The following is a 22,477-nucleotide window of genomic DNA, read 5'->3' as shown; positions in this document are numbered from 1 at the left end:
GATCCCGGAACTGGGGGGCTGGAGGAGGGGATGGTTACTTAAGAGATGAGGGGACCACATCCTTTACCAGGGGTCCCTCCCCCACCCCAACGCCCCTTCCTGGGCCCCCGCGCAGCCCGGAGACCTGCTCCTCCCACCGTAGCCGCCGCGGGCTTTGTCTGCTCCGCGAGCGCTCTCCCGGAGGCCTGAGCCTGAGGACTCCGCGATCGCGCGCGGGGAGGAGGGAGGACACCGCAGCCACGCGGCCGCTCCGCCCCGGCCCTCATTACCATAAGAAAAAGGCCCGGGACCCGCGGGGCCGGGGAGCGACGTCTTTCCACGCCAGCTCCCTTCCCGCATACCGCCCGTTCCTGAAAGATTCCCGGACCACGACTCCCAGCCCACCCGAGGCTTTGCTCGCGAGCGGTAGGCAGAGCCCGAGGGGCGCATCCCCTTCTTGCCCGAATTCGTCCCCGCGCCCGAGGGCGGGAAACTACAACTCCCGGCATGCCCCGGGCGCCCCCGGCGCGCCCCCCCTCCCGTCAGTTCCATGCTGCTCCATCCAGTTCATTTAAAACAAAAGAGTTTGAGCGCTGGAAGGGGCTGGGCTCTATTGGGGGCCACTGAGCGACGCTCCGGGACTGGGGCTCGGTGCGGGAGCCTAAGGGGGCGTCTGCTCGGCGGAGGGTAGAGACTCCGGGTCCGAGGCGGAGGGGTGGGGGCCAGGGCCCGCAGCCCCCCACCCCACCCCGTCACCCCGGAGCGAGAGGAGATCTGCTTTCTTGGTTTTGCTTCTTTTCCCCCCACCCCCACCCGGGGGCTGGGGCGAGGGGAGTCAGGTTACAGGGTGCTTGGGGAGGGGGGCTTAGGGGTGGGTCTATCTTTCTATCTCGCTTTCTTCCCCCCTCCCCAGCTCTTTGTTCCCCCTCCCCACACACCCCCTCCTCTCCTCTCCCCTCCCCTCCTCTCTCCTCTTCTCCCTTCCACCACCTCTCTCTCCCTCTCTCTCTCCCCCAGCTTTTGTTTCGCCATGCCTAGTCTAGTGGTATCTGGAATAATGGAAAGAAATGGGGGCTTTGGAGAACTAGGATGTTTCGGGGGAAGCGCTAAGGACCGAGGGCTGCTGGAAGACGAGCGCGCCCTTCAGCTGGCTCTCGATCAACTCTGCCTCCTGGGTTTGGGGGAGCCCCCCGCCCCCACGGCGGGCGAAGACGGGGGAGGTGGGGGGGGCGGCGCCCCCGCGCAGCCGGCCGCCCCCCCGCAGCCGGCCCCGCCGCCGCCGCCCGCGGCGGCCCCGGCCGCCCCGAGCGCGGCCCCCGCGGCGCAGACGCCCCAGCCCCCCCACCGCCCCCAAAGGGGCGAACGACGCCAAGCTCTGCGCGCTCTACAAAGAGGCCGAGCTGCGCCTGAAGGGCAGCAGCAACACCACGGAGTGCGTTCCCGTGCCCACCTCCGAGCACGTGGCCGAGATCGTGGGCAGGCAAGGTAAGCGGCCGTCCGGACACCGCGAGGGTTGGAGTGGGGGCTTGCCGTCCCCGGCGCTGAAAGTTCATCGCTTCCCTCTCTGCCCGCCTCTGGCTGTGTCCCTTCCCGACAAAGGGGGCCCCGCCCCCTGCCCAGATTCCAAGTGCCACAAAGTTCCCTGTTACCCCGAGTCGGGACGGCTCTCGGGACCCTTCCTCCCCTGGGGCTCCGCCCGTAGACAAAGAAATATCCTGGAACTGGGAGAGGAAAGGGGAGGGGGAGCTGCCTCCCAATCCCGGGGTCTGTGCGGAGGGGGTGTCGGCTCCGGGCTGGAAGGACTGACGGAATGTGCAGTTACTTAGAAGTGCCTACTCTGGTATCTGCTTGTAGGCTGGGGAGGGGGCACTCCTGGGACCTTCTGCGCTTGGAGTTGGGGACTCTGAGGGAGACTCGGTCTATGAAGCCGGACTGGAGATCTGTCTCTTTGTTGGGCTGAGTGTAGGAATGAAAGGGGGTGTGGCCCAGGGGAGGGTCCCGGTCAAGGGAGAGGTGATGAGGGAGCCCTTGGCTGAGAGGGGTCCTGTGGTCGCCTGCAGGCACTTGTGTGGGCCCTTGTGTTTGGGGAGGGTGTCTCTGAGGAGGTACCAGCCTTGGCGTGGGCCTCTCCTTCTCCGTCTTGCTTTTGTTCTGGGCTGGCCACGGCCTGGAGCCAGGGGTCTGAAGAGGAGTCTCTGAGTGAACGCGTGGGACAGGGCAGGAGGGGCATGTCGGTGAAGAAGCAGAGAAACCTCCACTTGAAAATTTTGGTGGTGGGTGCGCGTCTGGGTGTGCTGGGAGGGGTGTTGGATTAAGCCAATGGAGTATGTTACCACACCCTCCTCAGCCCAGCATCCCTGGATGGGTGGGAGTGTTGGTAAGTACCCAAATTGAGCAGCCTGGATCTTGGGGACCCTTCCCCTCCCGGCTTGGGGGGGGCGGGATTTGGATTTTGCAGAGGGGCTGGGCTGAGAGGTGGAGTGGGGGAGGAGCTGTCCCACAGTGGGGAACAATGGAGGGGCTGCATTCCGCGGGAGTAGAGGAGGAGGCCGGTTCCTGGCGGTGGAGTGGAGGCAGGCTGGGGCCCCTATTGCATATCCCACTCATCCACCCTAGGGTTGGGGCTGGAGGGTTTGGAATAGAGAGCTGAGGGGAGGAGGGGAGCTTGCCACTCCCCTGCGCAGCGACCCCTCTCTCAATCTCTTGGGGTGTCTGGCTTAGAAAGTTGGATTTCCCTTCCTTGTCAGGGACACTGGGGATCCAGAACCTGGGATTGGGTGTGGATGTTAATATCTCTACTTGGGTGAGGTCTTGGAAGGCACCAGAATTTAATGGGGCCCTTTACTCTTCTGCCTCTTTAGCAAGTGTGTCGATCCATCATAAAAGTAGGATTCTCCTATTCGGAAAACATGTGTCCTCCCTTCCCCATTCTGCAAGTACATGGAACTCCTCTCTTGTCTGACCTTCCCCCCGTTGCTTCAGCCCGAGTGTTTATCTGACTCTGGCCTCCCCTTCTAGAGATGCTCCAGGGCTGCAGAAACCAAGAGGATGAGGTGTGGTTTCTATGCGGCCCGGCCTCTGGGTTGTCTACTTAGTCTTATAGCAGGGCTTGTCCTCCCAAACTCCCCAACCCTCAAAGACACCTAGCTCCCACTGAAGTTTTTGGATCCAAAACTAGTGCCAGGGCCTAGGTGCCCATCAGATGGCATGTAAATTGAGGTGGCAGAACATACTGCGCTTTGATCCTCCAAGCCTCACAAGTTGAGCCTTCATCTACTGCCATTAAAGCAGCAAGGATGTAGGGTTGACAACAAGTAGGACTTCTTAACTGCTAACAGGTCTGAAAAGAAGGGGAGGACGTCAGATTCGCCTTCCTAATGTACTTTAAAGACATGTCTCTAGCCCACCGTGTCCCTTCAATGCATTATGGTTAGGAAAGACACTGTTTGGGGGAGAAAGGAAAAACCAGCTCAGGCAGAAGCCTGCAGTCGAGAAGAATGCACACTTGGCCTTGGTTTGACGTGTGCTGGGGAGATGGTGTGCCTGGGGATCCCAGGGAGTTTGTGAGAATGGGGCAAAGGCCTGGGTGTGTATGAAAGTATAGTCTGTGCTGGGGAAGACTGAGACAGGAAGGACCCGCGGACATGTGAAGGGGCGTTCTGCTCGCCGCACCACACTGCTTGGATGAAAGGTCTGAGGCTGTGTGAAGCAGGCAGGTCCACCCAGCCAACAGGTAGCCAGCCTTCCTACCCTCCCCTCCTTCTCTTTGTCTCTCTCCCCAGCCTCCCAGCTAACTCGATACTCCTTCAAAGCCAAGACATGCCCAATTCTCTTCTCAGCCTCCAGTGCATCTCAGCCCTGTTCTCAGGGCAGAGTACAGGTCTCTGTGACACTGGCTGGCGTCTACTTTTCTCTCCCTTGAAATTCCTCCACCCCCACCCCCATCCTCTCCTAAGTCCTGCACTGAGTCAGGTGCTGCAAACTTTATGGTGTGGAGAATCACAGAGAGATTGTGGGGCAGAAGGCTGGGGAGGTCAGGTGGTCAGTGTCCCTGGGTGAGCTAGAGCACAGACACTTTTAATGAATGGAGGTCACACGAGTAGACTGGGTTAATGAGTGCATGGAGTTCTGAGCAAAGATTAGGAGCGGTGGCCAAGGGGTTGGTGAGATACAGGGAACGGAAGGGTGGGTGCTTAGGGAATAGTTTGCCGCTTTCTGAAAGGTTCTGCAGGAGGTGGCGTTGGAGGAGTGTATTTGGAAGGCCCCAAGTGTACACAAGAGAGACTAGTGCATGATCACTCCATTGGACACGTGGGGTGGGCTGTCTGTGTGGTTATGAGGGTGTCGCTGGACCAACTGAAGGGTTCCTGGGAAGCTGGGATTCTGGAGATCCCAGTACAAACCTCCTTGTCCTGTGGATTTCTTTCCCACCCTGTTCAGGCTGCAAGATTAAGGCTCTGAGAGCCAAGACTAACACCTACATCAAGACACCTGTGCGAGGTGAGGAGCCGGTGTTCATGGTGACCGGGAGGCGGGAAGATGTCGCCACAGCCCGGCGGGAAATCATCTCAGCAGCTGAGCACTTCTCCATGATAAGAGCCTCACGCAACAAGTCTGGTGCTGCCTTTGGTGTGGCCCCTGCTCTGCCGGGCCAGGTGACCATCCGTGTGCGAGTGCCCTACCGCGTGGTGGGACTGGTGGTGGGCCCCAAGGGAGCGACCATCAAACGCATCCAGCAGCAGACCAACACATACATCATCACCCCCAGCCGGGACCGCGACCCGGTGTTTGAGATCACTGGCGCCCCGGGCAACGTGGAGCGTGCGCGGGAAGAGATCGAGACGCACATCGCAGTGCGCACCGGCAAGATCCTCGAATATAACAGCGACGGCGACTTCCTGGCTGGCAGCCCCGACGCTGCGCTGGACAGTCGCTACTCAGATGCCTGGCGGGTGCATGCTCCGGGCTGCAAACCGCTCTCCACCTTCCGGCAGAACAGCCTGGGCTGCATCGGCGAGTGCGGCGTGGACTCGGCCTTCGAGGCCCCGCGCCTAGGCGAGCAGGGCGGGGACTTCGGCTACGGCGGGTATTTGTTTCCGGGCTACGGCGTGGGCAAGCAGGACGTGTACTACGGCGTGGCGGAGACAAGCCCCCCGCTGTGGGCGGGCCAGGAGAACACCACGCCCACCTCGGTGCTGTTTTCTGCCTCTTCCTCATCTACAGCCAAGGCTCGCGCAGGGCCGCCAGGGGCACACCGCTCTCCAGCCACCTCAACCGGGCAGGAGCAGCTGGCCGGGCTCCCTCGGCGGTCACCTGGAGAGCCACTGCAGGGCTTCTCTAAACTGGGGGCGGGAGGGCTGCGGAGCCCAGGCAGCGGGCGGGACTGCATGGTGTGCTTTGAGAGCGAAGTGACCGCAGCCCTGGTCCCCTGTGGACACAACCTTTTCTGCATGGAGTGTGCAGTACGCATCTGCGAGAGGACGGACCCAGAGTGTCCTGTCTGCCACATCACCGCCACACAAGCCATCCGAATATTTTCCTAAGCATCTTGTCCCTGGTCTCCTGGGCCCGCTGTCCAGGGTGCCACCCTGGACCTTTAGGGCCTTTTGGAAAATCAGTGACTACAGGGCAAGGTGCTTAGAAATATTCACTCGCTGGGGTGGGGAAGGGAGGCACGCGTGGCTGTGGGGGAAGCCACTTTCAGAACCTCTGGTTACCCTTTGGGAGGGGACCAGACCATAAGTTTTACTAGAGTTACAACTCTGATACCTCAACACACCCTTAAATCTGGAAGCAGCTAAGAGCTTTTGTTTAGCCTAAAGCCACCACCAGGATGTCCTGGTGTTTCCCTTCTCCCATCCTGCGTCACCTTGCTCCTTCCCCAGGAGGGGGAGAGAACACAGGAGTGGAAACCGCCGTCTGTAACTAGAGGTGCTCTTAGTGGCTCCCAGCCCCTCTGGTCCTGACCTCCCACCTCCTAACAAGACTCTTTACCCCCTCCCCACTCATACCCTGCGTTCCCAACAGTATAGGAAGGTGGGGGCCTACCGAAGATCTAGGCAGATGTCCTGGGGTGGGGGAGATGTCAATCAGTAAAGGGCTCACGTGTTTTACAAAGCTGGGCTAGAGAGATCCAGAAAGAGGGCTTCTCTTTCCCCTCCAGCTTTTTGCTTGTTTTTTTTTTCCCCAGCTTCTTCCTGTATTTCCCCAGTCCCCCGCCCCTCTCATCTTTATTCCTCCCCCTTCTGCACCTTCTAGCCCAGCTTTGGGGATACCATCCTCCTGGGGAGAAGTCTGGAGAACGTGTTGATATTGCCCCTGGCTCCTCTTCATGTACTGGACAGCCCTACCCCCTACTCCTCCAAAGAAGCAGCTCTAATTCTTGATGGAGTGCAGCCGTAGACCCGGTGACAGTTCGAGAGGGGACAGCAACAGCGGGGCACATGATGGAAGCTAATAGTGGGGTATTTAAAAGGTTGAAGCCCCACCTTTGTCATCTATGGGCGTTACACCTAGGGAGCATTTCTTCTGGGTCTTCTAGCCAAGGGAAGGGAAAATAGGAAAGGTCCTGGGACAGGAGAGATGTGGCTGGAAGGGCTCCCCTCCCCCTCACCTGCAGTGGCCTACCCCCTGACCTCTCTGCAACCTAGCTGAACAATTATTGATTCCTTATTAGCTACAAATCATGAAGTCTCTGTCTTACTCACCGGCTGATGAGAGGCCAGATCTTTGGTGAGGGGGAAGCAGGATTGAAGTGCAGCAGTGCCCATTACGAGAATCAGGCGTTGTGATAGGCCCCTTTGCTGCTTCCATTGCTCACTCCTGTCTGTCGGCAGCCTCCTACCCTCTTGGTTCCGCTGGCCGGGCCAAGAGAGGATGGGGATGGGGAGGCCCAGAAGATGCTTGTTTGTATATAGTCGGGTGGGACTACTTTGAGCTCCTCTAGCTCAGAAGTCCCATTCTTCCTGGATGGAGACAGGATGTGGGACAGGGCACAGAGGAAGACCCCTCTCTCCTTGGCCTGTTGTGAATTAACTTGTCTCTCCTCAGCCTTCCCCTCCCGACCACCAGCCTGGGAGAGGAGACGAAGGAGGTCACAGCCCAGAAAACTGGCCTGTGGCAGCTTCCCTCCTTTCCACCAATGTGAGCCATCTTGAGATGTCTGTACAATAGAAACCAAATCAGTGGGCACCCTGGGTTGCCCAGGGGCAGGGGACGGGAGGGGGTGGGAAGAAGGGGTGTCTGTCTGTCGATCCCCTCCCCCTCTCCACTCCTTACCCACAAAGGCAAAAGACTGTTACACTAGGGGCTCCGCAGATTCAATCCCACCCTTGCTGAGTGAGCCTTTCCTAGAAACGCAAAAGTGAGCGACAGAAGAGACAGCGACAAGGGCGTGAGATGGGTGAGCAACAGAGGAGAGGAAACAAAATAGCAAAAAAGAAAAAAAAGCAGTTCTTTATAATTTAATATTCTATTTTAATAAAGGCATTTATTACCGTATAAATGTAGCAAAGAACCTGGGCTAATATGAAAAAAAGACTTTTTATTAGGTAATTTATTATATGAAAAGGATATTTTATTTTATGATAAAGTGATCCTTAAAAAAAACTTTAGAAGGTTTAGAATATATGTAGGGAGAGAAGAAAAAGTACATTTGTATTCAGAGTTAAATCTTAAAAAAGTTTTTAATATATGTTCGGGTTTATGTTCTTTTTCCCCCCCACTTTTTTTTGGGGAGAAATGTCATTTGCTTTTCTTGGGGGAGCATCCTGGGATGGATGAATGGAGAGGGGATGGGGGAGTTGGTCTCTTCTGGGGCCCCTACCAGTAGATTGGATTTCATTCCCTGGGCTCCCCTCCCCTTCCCCCTCAGGGGAGCCGGCAGAGCCAAACAAAGAAAGGGATTAACCAGAAAGGAAGAAGCTTTGGGACTAAGGACTGAGGGTCCTGGGGTGTCCCCTCCTTCCCCTACCCTGTGCCAGGGGCAAGTAAGGAGGGAAAGCCAGAACTGAGGCCTAGCAGGCCTATGGAAACCCTCAGAGGTGTGAGATTTAAGAGAAATAGATTTTTTTAACCAAAAAGAAAAAAAAATGAGAAGAGAAAGAAAAAGGAAAAACCGAGGGGTTTAAAAGAAGAGAATACTACAAAATAATTCAAATTTATTTCATATAATCCTAGAGAAAGAAAGAAAGAATTACTAGTTACTTAGTAGATGATACTCAGATAGCTTAAAGTTTAGTAGCATTGTGGGCCCCTGAGCCCGGTAGAATGTATAAAAGTATGGGAAGGGAATAGAGGCCAGTCTCTGAGCTGCCCTGCCCCGTCGACAGGGCCAGAGCAGTCTGCCAGCTACGATTGGGAGCTTCCAGTCTGCTGGGGTCGATTCTGAGAATCCTTAGGTTCTAAGTGTGAGACCAGCACACAAGGGGCTCTGTCCCAGGGTCTTTGCCAGGGTCCACACTGGTCATCTTAAGCCGGGTGGGACTGGGCCCAGAGCCTGGCCATCTGCTGGGAAGCCCCTACTCCTGATGCCCAACCCCCACCCAAGGCAGCTTCTCCCAGGCCACAGAGGAAGTCCTTGAAGTCACCTCAGTCCCTCTTGCTACAGGTTGGTTCAACAGTGAACATGCCAGTGCTCGTCAGCTCGAATTGTCCAGTGCCCATGTTGCAGGGAGAGCGGCAATTCGATCCAGTGCTGCTCTCCTTCGCATGTGTAGTGGGTTTTTGTTTTTATTTTTTGACACAGGGTCTCTAGCTCAGTCTGGCCTTAAACAAGCAGCCATCTTCTTGCTGCCTCCAACTGCTGGGACTACAAGGCGTGAACCATCATTTGGCTTTGTGGAGTCCCAGAGGAAGTTGCATCCCAAGAAATACTTCTACTCAGGAAGTAGAGTGCAAATATTGGCCTGGGAGAACCTACCCCACCAAGTACAGAGGTAAAAGTGTGCAGGGAGCTTTGGTGACCCCATTGCAGCCCTTGTGTCCCAGTCCCCTCTGTCTGTTCATATAGGGATCACCCACTTGGCCACATCACTTTCCCTGAAGACAGCTGGAAGCCTGGCTTTTGCATGTGAGAAATGGGCATTTTTAAGCACTTGCCTTGCATCAGCCCTCACTGGCAATCCAAGGATGGGGAGAGGCCTCTTGGCTATAGCTTACACAGTCCAGCAGTGATTGACATGCCACTTCTTGACCCTAGAGCCCAAACATCCCCTCCCCAATTTGCTCTTCTCACCCCATCTAGAGACTAGAGGTCCCCTGCCCTATTTTGCCCTAGGACCCTCAATAGTTTGAGATGGTAGCATCCGGAAAAGGGAGAATTTCCCCTTGCCTGTCTGAGGGTGACTGTTTGAGGGGCCGAGTGGGCGGGTGGAGACAGCCCTGGGGCGGGGCAGGGAAGATGGTCTCTCCACTGTAGAAAGTAGAGTAGGATCGTGGTCAGACTTCATTTGAGGCATCTAGTGACTCGTACAAATCACCAAGGAAGATTTTTCAAATGCAAAATAAAGGTGGGAAATAAATAGACCCATGAATAATCAAGTCAAAGTGATGTTGCACACAATGCAGAGAAACCAAGAAGGGGGAGGGTTAATGTATTAAATGTGCTATTGAGAAGTTAATTTTATTAAAAGTATTATTACTTAAGACTCTGTCTTTCACTGTTTGACAGTTGCATCTTGGGGTAGCAATTGCAATGGGGGTGGTAGTACTCTGGTTGGAAAGTGGGTGTCTCCAGGGTTCCCTGCCATCCCTGATGGCCTTTTCTTGGCTCCCTGGAAAAGTTGAGAAACAAAATCCTCTCCCTACTCTACCAACCACAGTTCTTCCCTGTTGAGGGATAAGGAAAGTACTAGATGGAGTCTTAGGAATCCTTCCTGAGTACATGTACTAGGCTGGCCCTGCTTCCCGAATCGTCCCCAGCCACCTCTTGCCCCTGGCATTAGAGTGACCTCAGCTCTTGGCACCAGAGCTTTGGGTACCAGATGGTGCTGGAGGATGGTTTCTTTTGTTTTGCTTTCCAAATAGCCCTCCCCTCCACACAATCTTCCATCCCCCACCTGCCCTAGGGGCTGGCAGAGGGAAGGGTAAGCGATTCCTGCCCCCTTGGCACTGTCCCCAGACCACAGAACTCCAAAAGCAGGCCCCGAGGGGCAGTGAGTCTGATGGGGATAACAGAAAGGAATGGAGAAAGGAATCAGACTCAGGAGGAGTCAAAGTTGGAAGGGCAGCACAGACAATCCGACAAGGAACAGACGGAAGGCAGCAGGAAGGCCAAAGCATGATACAAAACAGCTTTATTTGAGGGCTCTAGCCTGTGAGGGGTGTGGCAGATGACAGAGACGTGGTAGGGCGTGGTGCCCCTGGGTGCTTGTGAACAGGGACCCAAGGGTAGGGGGGACAGCCGAAGGCTGAAGACGGGCACAGGGTTGACCGTGGCTGACGTCAGAGGTTGATGCAGCAAGCCCTTTTCTCCCCAGGGCCAGAGTCCTGTCCAGCTTCAGCACTGCCCAGGGTGATGGCGTTGGCCAGGGTGCTATTCTGCCTTTGCTTGGACACCTTTGCAAAGATCTCTAAGGACAAAGAGCAGTAATCAGGCAGAAGTTTAATGTCCCACCCCTGAACCATGGCATTTCTGAGCACAGATGGCCACCCTGGAAAGAGTTTTTGCTGGAAGGAAATAGTTTTTTGTGTTTTTTTTTGGGGGTTGTTTGTTTGTTTGTTTTTTAGAGACAGGATTTCTCTCTATTGTTTTGGAGCCTGTCCTGAAACTCACTCTGTAGACCAGGCTGGCCTCGAACTCACAGAGACCCGCCTACCTCTACCTCTGCCTCTGCTGGGATTAAAAGCGTGTGCCACCAACGCCCAGCCGGGAGGAAATAGTTTTGACACCTGGGTTTTGTCTACCTTCCTGGGAAGACTGAACCCAGATTCAGCCCCCTAAAAAAAATGAGGCTTTCTGGTTGCTTCTGTAAGCTCTAGGAGGAGTGGTGGGACCAGTGTCTCTGAGGAGGCTGGAGCCTATGGTGGGTGAGAGCTAGGACAGGGTATCCCACCTGAAATGGAGTGCCCAGTGTGGGCAGGCTCTCACCTTTGAGGACAGTCTGGAAGGCTAGCTCAACATTGGTGGAGTCCAGAGCGGAGGTCTCCAGGAACAACAGACCATTGTTTTCTGCCAGGAAAGAAGTGCTTATTAGTTGTGGGTCAATGGCAACAATAATAACACTTATTTAATGTTTCCCATGTTTTTTTTTTTTGTTTTTTGTTTTTTTGTTTTTTTTGTTTTTCGAGACAGGGTTTCTCTGTGGCTTTGGAGGCTGTCCTGGAACTCGCTCTGTAGACCAGGCTGGTCTCGAACTCACAGAGATCCGCCTGCCTCTGCCTCCCGAGTGCTGGGATTAAAGGCGTGCGCCACCAACGCCCGGCTCCCATGTCTTTTTTTATATATGCAAAACCCTTGGTAGATAGTAGCTCATTTAATCCTTTATACAATCTATAAGGCAGGTAGGTTCACTTGGGAAAGTCAAACCTAGAAATGCAGAGAGAACGAAGAAGGGACATGCAAGAACTCAATACATAGCCCAGACCTACATCTAGTCACTGACCAAGAGGAGGCTGTGCTCTAGTCCCCCACATTGAACTGCTGAACCCAGAAAGCTGGGGAGGGAGTGACTGGAGGTGGCCACCAGGAACCCACAAGGGGCTCTGAGTATTTCCGGATGGGGGCTGTCTTAAAATCAGCTCTGAACAACTGCTAATGAAGGCAGTCTCATGGCAGGGAGTAGGCAGAGGCATATGGGTTCCCAAAGGGGCTGGAAGCGGTGAACCACATGAGGACCACTCAGGGCCCTAAGTGTGTGAGCAATCTCGAAGTCAGACTGAGTGGGAACAGGCTCTCACCAGCAAACATGCAGGCCTCCTCCGTAGGCACCTCCCGGGCCTGACTGAGGTCACTTTTGTTCCCCACGAGCATGACAACAATAGTGGCTTCAGCGTGGTCATAGAGCTCCTTTAGCCAGCGCTCCACAACAGCATAGGTCTGATGCTTTGTCAGGTCGAATACCAGGAGTGCCCCTACTGCTCCGCGGTAGTACCTGTGTGGGCGTGAGAGGAGGGATGGACCAGGACTAGACAGGGATGCCAGGCTCAGCCCCAGAGCATAGTCACCAAACTAAATGCCTGACATTGTGCCGGCAACCAGGAAGGATCCCAGCCCCTGCAGAACACTCAAAGGACCCTTGTGCTGCAGGGATGCTGGTCTCAGAGTTTACAACTTCACCTCCCTTCACCACCAATGCCCACATGCAGGCATGCCTCTGAATCTTCCACTTAAAAAATCATTAATTAATTTAGTTAATGTATGCGGCATTCTGCCTGCACACCAGAAGAGGGCATCAGGTCCCACTATAGATAGTGAACCTCCAAGTGGTTGCTGGGAATTGAACTCAGGACCTCTGAACCATCTCTGCAGTCCTGGATCTTTCACTTTTTTTTTTTTTTTTTTTTTTTTTTTTTTGGTTTTTCGAGACAGGGTTTCTCTGTGGCTTTGGAGGCTGTCCTGGAACTCGCTCTGTAGACCAGGCTGGCCTCGAACTCACAGAGATCCGCCTGCCTCTGCCTCCCGAGTGCTGGGATTAAAGGCGTGCACCACCAATGCCCGGCCCCTTGTTTTCTTTTGAGCAAGAACTCAATACATAGCTCAGGCTGACTTCAAACTCAAGGCAATCCTCCTGCTTCAGCTGGTATTACAGGTGTGAACCACCATTCGTGGTTTGTTCCTAGTTTATTAACAAGTCAACCAAGTCTTATAAGAGGTCAGGTAGCTAAGATGGTGGGTGGCTGTGGCCCTTTAGTGTACATAACAATAAACCCTGCCTTCCTGCCACCGGTCTCTGTCTTGTGGTTCTGTCTTTCACCATACATGATAGATTGACCACATTTCAGAAACTGACCACGAGACCCTGAATATATAGTGCCAGAAGAACTAACTTTCTGAGGCTTTATAAACTACATATTCCAAGCTAGGGATATGCCTATTGCATGGGAAGCCATAAATTCAATTCTGAATACAGTCCATACATCTATCCATCCATGCATCCATCAATCAATCAACCAATCAACCAACCAATCTAATTTTAAAAAATAGTGACCCGAAATGTTGGAACATTCCCTTAATCCCAGCACTCAGGAGACAGAGGCAGCAGATCTCTGTGAGTTCCAGGCCAGTCTGGTATACATAGCAAGTTCCAGACTGCCAGAACTACACAGTGAGTTCCAGGTCTGCATGTGAGCTCAGGCTAGCCAGGGCTACAAAATGTACTCTGAAGTCCAGCTAGATTTTGGCACTTGTGATTAGACATGTTGCCAAGAGTAGAGCACTGCGTTGAAGTCAGGGGGCGCTCTCGCTCCACGCACCTATCTGAACAAGGATGGATTAGATTATAGCACCTCACTTCTTTCTGTCATACTTTAAGAGCTCCACAAAATGCCAGGTATAAAGTACTTTGTATCTAGTAAGTGGGGCCATGACTTGTGTTAGCAATCATTACATCCTACACAGAACTGTCTTCTCATGATTCCTGTCCCAGGAAACACACAACAGAATCTCCTGCCTCCCATCCTCCCACATCTCTGGTCCAAGGGAGAGCGCTGGGGTCCCGGGTCCTCACACCGCCCCCCCGGGCCTGGGCTCACGCAGAGGTGATGGCTCTGTATCGCTCCAGGCCGGCTGTGTCCCAAATCTGAGCCTTGACAGCAGCGGTGCCCAGCATTACGGTGCGGGTGGAGAACTCAACCCCGATGGTGGTGCGGCTGTCGTGGCTGAACTCATTGCGCGTGAACCGGGACAGCAGATTGGTCTTGCCCACGCCTGACTCGCCGATCAGCACCACTGAGGGAGTGGAGAGAGGAGAGCTGAGTCAGGACAGAGCAGCTCTGAGCCTACCTGAGCTAGAGAGTCTGTCCCATGAGCCAGGACAGAGCAGCTCTGAGCCTACCTGAGCTACAGAGTCTGTCCCATGAGCCAGGACAGAGCAGCTCTGAGCCTACCTGAGCTAGAGAGTCTGTCCCATGAGCCAGGACAGAGCAGCTCTGAGCCTACCTGAGCTACAGAGTGTCCCACAGAAAAGAAGGAAGTCTCCTGGCAGCGACTGCGGTTGGCCACACTGCATTGGACATCTGTCCAGGGTGGGGACAGAAGGGCCAGGAGTGTTCAAGGCAGGGCTGTTGAGGCAACAGTCTGTCCATGTTGCTGGTAACACAGTAACAGCTGTGGGCTGTTCACCAGGACATATGTTACAGAGATAAGGTGTGTGAAAGACAATGGCATGGGAGGTGTGGGGTGCACATTTCTGGGCTAGGGGCATGGGAAAGTTGATGATGTCTTTTTTTTTTTTTTTAAAGATATGTATATATAGTTCTGCCTGCAAGTTTACCTGCCTGCCAGCAGAGGGCACCAGATCTCACTATAGGTGGTTGTGAGCTACCATGTGGTGGCTGGGAGTTGAACTTGGGACTTCTGGAAGAACAGCCAGTGCTCTTAACCTCTGAACCATCTCTCCAGCCCCAGTTGCTGATGTCTGTCTGAGCTGGAAGCGTGAGGAAGAGGGACTTGGGTGTGTGTGTGTTTACATGGGAGACAGGGACGCAGCATGCAGGAGACACTGCTGTGGGTGAGAGGAAGGGGTAGGAGAACACCTGTGTGTGTGTGCACCTGCCTCACTGCCTCTCCTTTGTTAGAAGCATCCGCATCCGTCCTTCCATCCCCAGCCCCGTCCTCAGACCCAGGGCAAGGCTTGTCGAGTTAGGCAGGCATCTGTCCCACTGGCCTTGTGTCCTTTTTAGATTGTTTTATGTTTTTTTTTTGTTTTGTTTTTTTTGTTTTGGTTTGGTTTTACGAGACAGGGTTTCTCTGTATTGTTTTGGGGGCTGTCTGTCCAGCCTGGCCTCGAACTCACAGAGATCCGCCTGCCTCTGCCTCCCAAGTGCTGTGATTAAAGGCGTGCGCCACCACCGCCCGGCTAGATTGTTTTATGTTAAGATTTATTTATTTTATGTGTATGAGCATTTTGCTTATATGGATGTCTGTGTGTGTTTTACTTGTATATATGCATGTCTGGTAGAGCGTCAGATCTTCTGGAACTGGAGTTATGGATGGTTATGAACCACCATCTGAGTGCTGGGAACAAGAGTGCTCTTATTGCTGAGACACCTCTCCAGCCCCCCTTTGTAACCTCTTTTTGGCAAACCACTTAACTCTCTACACCTTAATTTCCTCCTCTGTAAAATGGAGATGCCAGTGGCTGACATTTATAGAGACTTCCTTCACATAAGCCACCATCCAAAAACTTTATGTAGCCTCGCCACGCCCAGAGGCGAATGCCTTCACTATTCCCGCCTTTATAGACAAGGAAGGCACCCCCTAGCAGGCCTGTTACACTGTACTAAGCATACATACACTGCCCACCTCTACCTTCCGGAAGGATTTGCCTGCCCCAACCCCTCATTGCAAGGGGTGAAGGCAGTGGCAGTGACAGTTCAGTGTGCCTGCATGAGTGAGAGGAGCCTTGTGGACATGGGGTGTCACGCCTCTCCTCGACAGCGTGGTACCCAAGGTTGCTGTTCTGAGGCTACCCCAGAGCTCCCTGTACTCCAACTACCTCTGAGCTCTCATGGCAGATGACTACCCTCTACCCAATCCTGTTTCCTCCTGCTTATCTTTATACGTGGTAGCCTATAGTCAGCATAGGCTATCCCACACTTCTCCATAGTAGTTCCGGGACCCCATCTGTGCTAACTGGCATGTGGCAGAGAGGTCATGGGACCCCTCAAAATGATAGACTACACCAGGGATGTGAAGATGGTTCTGTGAGAATGGCATCTACAAGGGACTCAATAATGGGAGTCGCTATACCACAGCCACATCCCTACCAGCTTCCTTGGGAAAACGCCCGTACAGGCTCCCCAGCTTGGGCCAGGGTGGGGCTGAGGTTGGGCTGTGGGGTGTGGCACAAAGGGAAGGAGAGTGCCACCAGGCCACCTAGCCTTCAGGAGGTGGGCCAGAGACCCAGAGGGACCAAACACTAGGAGCCGAGGATGAAAAGCAGGAAGGAAACATGCTCGTTTTCAGGGACAGCCCAGTGAACACAGGGCCTACTGTATGGGTACAAAAAGCCATTGCACGGGCTTCAGCCCAGGAGTCCCATGTAATCCATCAGACTGCTCCAAACTCACTGCATTGTCCCAGTGTCTTCCCTACGTATCAACTGCCTAGCTCAACAGCAACCTCTCCTCTCCTTCCCCTCCTGCCTATGTGTCTGCTCAGAAAGATGACTAGAAAACTAGATGACTTTCTTCCTCTCCCCCCCACCCAGTTTTTTTTTCAAGACAGGGTTTCTCTGTGTAGCCCTAGCTGGCCTGGAACTCACTCTAGACCAGGCTGGCCTGGAATTCGCAGAGACCCACCTGCCTCTGCCTCCCAAGTGCTAGGATTAACGACCAGCAGCACCACCACCACCCAAACAAACTTTCTCCTGTTAAATTGGCTTTCTTCTCCCTCTGCCCTGAATGCAAGTACTTCCTGGAGTCAGACCTCCATCTCTTGGGCTTCACTAGCTGACATTCCCAGGGATTTGAGCGTCTATCAGAGACCGGGCAGGGCAGCCTCCTAACTTGGCAATAGGAAGGAATACAACTCTGGACCATCTAACCCTGTAACCAGACCTGCTTATCCTCTAGGCCCCTTTTCTCTCCTAGCAGGAATGCCGAGCCTGGGGGTGGGGGTGGGGTCCAAGTAAATCAAAAAGCAAGAAGAGACCCTGTCTCCTCTGGAAATAGACCCTCCCACCCTCTCTAAACCCTTTCCTTGTCCAGAGCCCCAACTTACCCTTGAAGACAAAATTATAATCTTCGTCTTTTCCATTCCCCATCTTGGCTCAGCATGCAGAGCGAAGGTGCTTGCAGGTGCAGAGGTCCCAGTCTGTTTATTGGTTAAATGATCTCAGCTCTCAGCTCCTAAGAGACCTGCACCTGCCCCCCTCATTGGGGTGAGGGACAGAGGATTGAGCTGAGGCCAGGAAGAGCCCCGGAGGCTCAGCTCTGGCAGGTTGGGCTACTCTGTGGGAGCTGAGAGGACGGAAACTAGGAACAGGAAGAGCTAGCCAGCTCGACTGGGGACCTGGGCACAGGTGGGTGGAGCGAAGATGACGTCAGACAGGTTAAACAGGTTAGGTATCTGCTTTCAGCCTACACGCCCCCAAATAGGAGAGCCTGCTCCTAGAGTTAACAGTGGGTGAGGCTGCGGGCTGCAGGCTGAGTACTTCTTGCTGGGTTCCTGGGGTTTGTAGAAGGGGAGCTGCCACTAGGCTGAGAGAAATAGACATGTGGCAAGGCAGAATCCTACTGGCCTCCAGCTTTCCCACCTCAAGTTTCGGCTAAAGACACTGGAGGCATCAGGGGCAGGAAATGCAAGCTGGGCCCAGCATCTCTGCAAGGCAGAGCCGCACCAGCAGGCAGCTTCGAGCCGCTCCTTAACAGCCCCAGGCCAGGGATGGGCAGCATTTCTCACTCAGGTGGAGCTGGGACTCCGCCTGCCCAGATGGGTCCTTTCCTGCTTACCTTCCACAGATTTGCTCCCTTCCTAGATGGGGGCAGAAACGAAGGGCGGCAGGAGCCAGATACAGTGCCTGTGCGGGCAGAATCTGAAGAGGAAGACCCTGGGTCATGGGGTTTGCAACTCTTTGTCAGGACTTGGGGCCTCACGAGAGGCATCTTGTTTGAAAGAGGAGCCAAGTTGGGGGGTTTTCCCTACAACCCCCCAGGAATTGCTGGGACGGAAAACCAGCCTGAACCACATATCGAGACACTATCTCCCGAGACCAAACCAGGGGCCAGCAAGTAAAAGCACTTGATACAAAGCCTGGCAACCTGAGCTAAATCCCAGGACCCACATAATGGAAGAAAGAATCTACTCCAAGTTGTTCTCTGATCTCTACACATGTGCCAGGACCCAAATGCACACACAATGAATCTAATTTAAAAAACTTGGGGGATGGTGAGCCTGGAGGCAGAGGCCTGGTCCACAGAGTGAGTTCTAGGACATCCAAGGCTACACAGAGCAACCCTGTCTCAAAAACCAAAACAAAATTTAGAACCAGTGTGCTGTGGAATAATCCTCTTGTACTGTAGACTTGCTACTCAAATTGTTAAATAAAATGCTGATTGGCTGGTAGCCAGACAGGAAGTGTAACCTGGGGGGTGCTGGGAGAAAGAAGGGCAGAGAAGTTGCCAGGAGAGGCATTGAGAGCAAGATGGACATGCCTTACTGAGAAAAGGGACCAAGTCACGTGGCAACACATACACAAGACATATGGGTAAATTTAAGTGTAAGAGTTAGCTAGCAACAAGCTTGAGCTATAGGCCGAGCATTTACAAGTAATATTAAGTCTCTGTGTTTGATATTTGGGAAGTAACTTGCAGGACAGAAATTTCCACTTACACCAGTGAGATAGTTCTGCACGGAAAAATATTTACTACCAGGCTGGAGAGATGGCTCAGCAGTTAAAAGCACTGACTGCTTTTCCAGAGGACCCAGGTTCAATTTCCAGCATCCACTCACAGAGATCTGCCTGCCTCTGCCTCCCGAGTGCTGGGACTAAAGGCGTGCGCCACCAACGCCCGGCTTCCCCACTTTTTTTAAATTAAAAACAAAACAAATGCTGCAGAGAGGGTCTGGCTCATGAAAACTTGGGAAAGGGAGTTGAGAGCACCCCTCCTTAAAGAGATTGTGTGTGTCCAACAAGCATAGGCCTTTGCTCCTCCAGCTCAGTTCCAAGGTGCTGCCAAATAGGCAGGCAAGATTCTGCTGAGGGCTGGAGGGATGGCTCAGCAGTTAAGAGCACTGGCTGCTCTTGCAGAGGACCCGGGTTTGGTTCTCAACACCCACATGGTGGCTCACAACTGTCTGGGTCTAGAGAGAGCTGATGCCTTCCTCTGACTTTTACAGGCAGGCACATGGTGCAGACATAAAACCAGGCCAAACACGGGTACATATTCATTTTTTAAAAATTTGAAGCTGATGTGGTAGCTTACAAATTTAATCCCAGCATTCAGGAGACAGAGGCAGGCAGATTTCTGAGTATGAGGCCAGCCTGGTCTACAGAGCTAGTTCTAGGAAAGCCAAGGCAGCACAAAGAAACCCTGTTGGGGGTAGGAGGCGCAGAAAAATCAATTCTGAGGCCCAGCACTGGAGAAGTCAACTGCACTGGGCAGCCCAGCCAAGAACTGCTGGGAGATTTGGTGATAGGGATGAGGGAACTCACCTTTGTAGAGGATAAGGTTCCCTTAAGTAATCTACCCCACTCCTTCCCACGGCCTGAGCTCTTCCATCCAAGAAAGCAGTCAGACACAAGACAAGAGTTGAAATTTATTCAGGGGAACAAAGCCAAAGTCCCACCTTCCTGTAACCAGTCCAGTAAGGTGTTTCCAGGGCCCTGATCCTCCCATCCATCATCCCTTCTCTGACTCCAGCCTCCATCACTCTATCACGATGCTGCTACTTGGGTGAGGGGCTCCTCCAGGTATTGCACCAAGGCTTGGGCCTGCAAGGAGGGGAGAGCACATGTCAGTCCACGCATGGCCTATGCTTAGAGGGATCGCAAACTGGCTCCCTGCCCCACACTGAGCATCAACCAGCCCCCAGCCCGCACCCACAGCCCATCTCAGAAAGGGGTACATGTAATGTGGGCACGGTGAAGAGGGACTATGGCTGGGCCCAGGAAGGTTGTAACATAGGAATGTACTCACTTTGGCCTTCAGCATCCCGAAGCCTACAGTCTCCTTGGCATACATACATAGCAGAAGGTTGGCCACCCGAGTAATGGCCACGCGGCCCTCCTAGTGGGGATGATACATTGAGGCACTCTGCTTGGCATCCTTAGTTCCTACCTTCCCCGGGGCTCCCCTGATCCTAGAGATACTGTCTTCCAAGCTTGGCTGAGCAGGAAGTTCATCTAGGAAGCTTTGCCCAGCCCTTAATACATGGGGGTCTGACACTGCCTCAGCACAGGCAATTCCTAATCAAGTTACTCTGGGACTGGGGTTTTCTCTAATGCCAAGAATTGTCTCAGCCGGGCGTTGGTGGCGCACGCCTTTAATCCCAGCACTTGGGAGGCAGAGGCAGGCGGATCTCTGTGAGTTCGAGGCCAGCCTGGTCTACAAGAGCTAGTTCCAGGACAGCCTCCAAAGCTGCGGAGAAACCCTGTCTCGAAAATCAAAAAAAAAAAAAAAAAAAAAGAATTGTCTCAACAGGTGAGGTACCAGGAACAATAATCCAATTAGTTTGTTGCTCTTGCAGAAGACTTAGTTAGGAGCACTGCCTGCTCTTCCAGAGGTCCTGTGAACTCCCAGCACCCACACGGTGGCTCACAACCACCTGTAATGAGATCTGGTGCCCTCTGCTGTCCTTCAGGGATACATGCAGGCAGAACACTGTATACATAATACTTATTCAAAAAAACAAAAACCCTCATACATACAGAAATAAATCTAAGAAACTTAACAAAAGCTGGGCAGTGGTGGCACATGCCCTTGGGAGGCAGAAGCAGGCGGATCTCTGTGAGTTGGAGCCCAGCCTGGTCCACAGAGTTCCAGGACAGGCTCCGAAGCTACACAGAGAAACCTTGTATCGAAGAAAAAAAAAACTTAACAGAAACCCACAACTCAATTTACATGTCTCCTCTTTTCAAAATGAAGATCAGCTAAGAAGGTTGATCAATATTTTTTTTTAAAAAAAGACAGATTTAACATTGCAGCAAGAGAAGCGATGTTTCCTGAGACTTGTTTTAGGTTTGTGTATCAATGTGTATATTAGGCTCTGACTCAAAAACAAAAATCGTGTTTCTGGGAATGGATCTAGGACCCCAAAGAGCTCCACCACTGAGCTCCATCCTCTGCTCCTTAAAATACACTTACTATGGCTGGGCTGCTGTGAATGTCTTTGGAGCTTCAGCCACAGATCAGCCCCCAGCGGGAGTCGGCAGTGGTTAGCAGGGGTGTAAAGGGCTGCATTTGCCCTTAGGTGACCTGATCTGGTTCTGCACACCATCACTGTCCAGGGTGCTAGGCACCAGGCATGCCTCCTTAGCATATCTCCTACTCCTTTGCCCCACTCTGTGATACTCCATTCTTACCGACCTTTGTCCAAGCATCGCTCTACCCAAGCTCTTTGCAATTGCTGTTCTGTCAGAAGCATTTGCAGAGATCCACCTGCCTGCCTCGGTCTCTCAAGTGCTGGAACTAGAGGCATAAACCGCCATGTCCCAAACTGTTAAAAAGTATTTTCCCAACAGATCACTGCAAGACTGATTCCCTTCCCCTCTCCAATCCTCCTCCAATTTTATAGGAAATGTCACCTTCTCGTATATCTGAGCCCTACTCTCACTTTTTTTCCTTCCCTTTTAATATCTATGTTTTACTTATTTGGCAAGGTGCGGTGGTGCACACCTGCAATCTTAGTATTCAGGAGACAGAGGCAAGATGATCACTGCAAGTTCGACGTCAGCCTACTTTACTCCATACCATGCAGTCCATGAGGATAAATTTGAGATTGTCTTCATTAAACGCTTGGTTCCCGTTCCGGTCGTAGGCGGCCCAGATGTTACTGGCGATGGCCGCGGTGACCCGGGCATCTGTGTCGCCATAACCGGAGTAGGCCAGCAAAGATCCTTCGTTATTCAGGAGCCTGGCGAGGATGGAGGAGGATACCGACAAACTCAGGAAGAGTGAAACGCCTGTGTTCCTATTCCATTTCCCGCTACTGGTACTTTTTAGGAAGCAACGATCTGCTCTGAATATATCCTGGAACATGCCCTAAGCACTCGTCGACTTCCCTTTCCGAGGGGGGCCCTCACGCAGGGTTCCCGAAACGACGGCTCACACTACCAGCCTCCTCCCAGCGTGGGGCTACTTCCCTACCCCTCCTGCAGGCAGCGGCGCGCCGCCCCGCTCCAGCGATCGCCGCTCGGGTCCTTGCTGTGCACTCACAGGGTGCTTTGGACTCCTCCGGTGTTGGCTTGGCTTAGCACCTGCGTCAAAGCCTTGGGACGCAGCATGCCTGCGTCTCCTAACCCTGACCGGCACCCAGACAACCCGCCACCGCCTGCTGCTCTTCGCCAGCCGCTTCCGGTGGCCCAGACGCCTACCTACGAGGCACCCTGGGAGTTGTAGTCTCCGAGCCTATCCACTGAGGCCCCGGCCCAATCCCCGCCCCGCGCGGGGGAGCTGGGAATTGTAGTTTCCCGTGACCCCCTCAAGGAATTCTGGGAACTAGAGTTTAGCTTCCTAGTCAGACCATGAGGCTGGGGAGGAGGAGATGGGAGTGCAAGGACGGTGGCGACGTTGGAAGGACTTTTAACCCCTTCCACGAGAAGGGCACCTTCGTGTCTGCTAGTCAACCCGCGATTCAATAATAATAAACATCTGTATTTGTCAGGCACATCCATGG

At 53.4% G+C, this 22,477-nt stretch overlaps 3 protein-coding genes across 5 annotated transcripts; 1 reads left to right on the top strand and 2 right to left on the bottom strand.

Moving 5' to 3' along the window:
- The first annotated feature begins 442 nt into the window (after nt 1-442).
- On the top strand, nt 443-9,624 carry Mex3a (mex-3 RNA binding family member A). The gene is given in 3 exon segments (XM_040752467.1): nt 443-1,315; nt 1,317-1,464; nt 4,420-9,624. Coding segments are annotated over 3 exon segments (1,557 nt in total). The 5' UTR covers nt 443-1,009; the 3' UTR covers nt 5,523-9,624.
- Nucleotides 9,625-10,257: 633 nt separating this feature from the next.
- Nucleotides 10,258-17,130, bottom strand: Rab25 (RAB25, member RAS oncogene family). The gene is made up of 5 exons (XM_040752468.1): nt 16,862-17,130; nt 13,672-13,867; nt 11,878-12,071; nt 11,069-11,149; nt 10,258-10,550 (listed from the first exon to the last, which is right to left on the bottom strand). Exons 1-5 carry the CDS (start codon nt 16,902-16,904, stop codon nt 10,423-10,425), a joined length of 642 nt encoding a protein of 213 aa, XP_040608402.1. The 5' UTR covers nt 16,905-17,130; the 3' UTR covers nt 10,258-10,422.
- A 2,257-nt stretch (nt 17,131-19,387) lies between these two features.
- Lamtor2 (late endosomal/lysosomal adaptor, MAPK and MTOR activator 2) lies at nt 19,388-22,179 on the bottom strand. Of its 3 annotated transcripts, XM_005080132.4 has the most exons (4): nt 22,018-22,179; nt 21,553-21,715; nt 19,780-19,869; nt 19,388-19,574 (listed from the first exon to the last, which is right to left on the bottom strand). In XM_005080132.4, the coding sequence occupies exons 1-4, from the start codon at nt 22,083-22,085 to the stop codon at nt 19,518-19,520; spliced, it is 378 nt and encodes a 125-aa protein (XP_005080189.1). In that variant the 5' UTR covers nt 22,086-22,179; the 3' UTR covers nt 19,388-19,517. The 3 variants fall into 3 exon arrangements, 2 of the variants coding, with proteins under 2 accessions (XP_005080189.1, XP_005080190.1); XM_005080133.4 differs by lacking the exon at nt 19,780-19,869; XR_005879469.1 differs by lacking the exon at nt 19,388-19,574 and having other exon boundaries at nt 21,478-21,715.
- Between the last annotated feature and the right edge of the window lie 298 nt (nt 22,180-22,477).

This window comes from Mesocricetus auratus, unplaced genomic scaffold (genome assembly GCF_017639785.1).
Source record: "Mesocricetus auratus isolate SY011 unplaced genomic scaffold, BCM_Maur_2.0 Super-Scaffold_100009, whole genome shotgun sequence".
Classification (NCBI taxonomy): domain Eukaryota; kingdom Metazoa; phylum Chordata; class Mammalia; order Rodentia; family Cricetidae; genus Mesocricetus; species Mesocricetus auratus.
The sequence above is the reverse complement of the archived record's forward strand: the minus strand, read 5'-3'. Positions and strand labels throughout refer to the sequence as shown.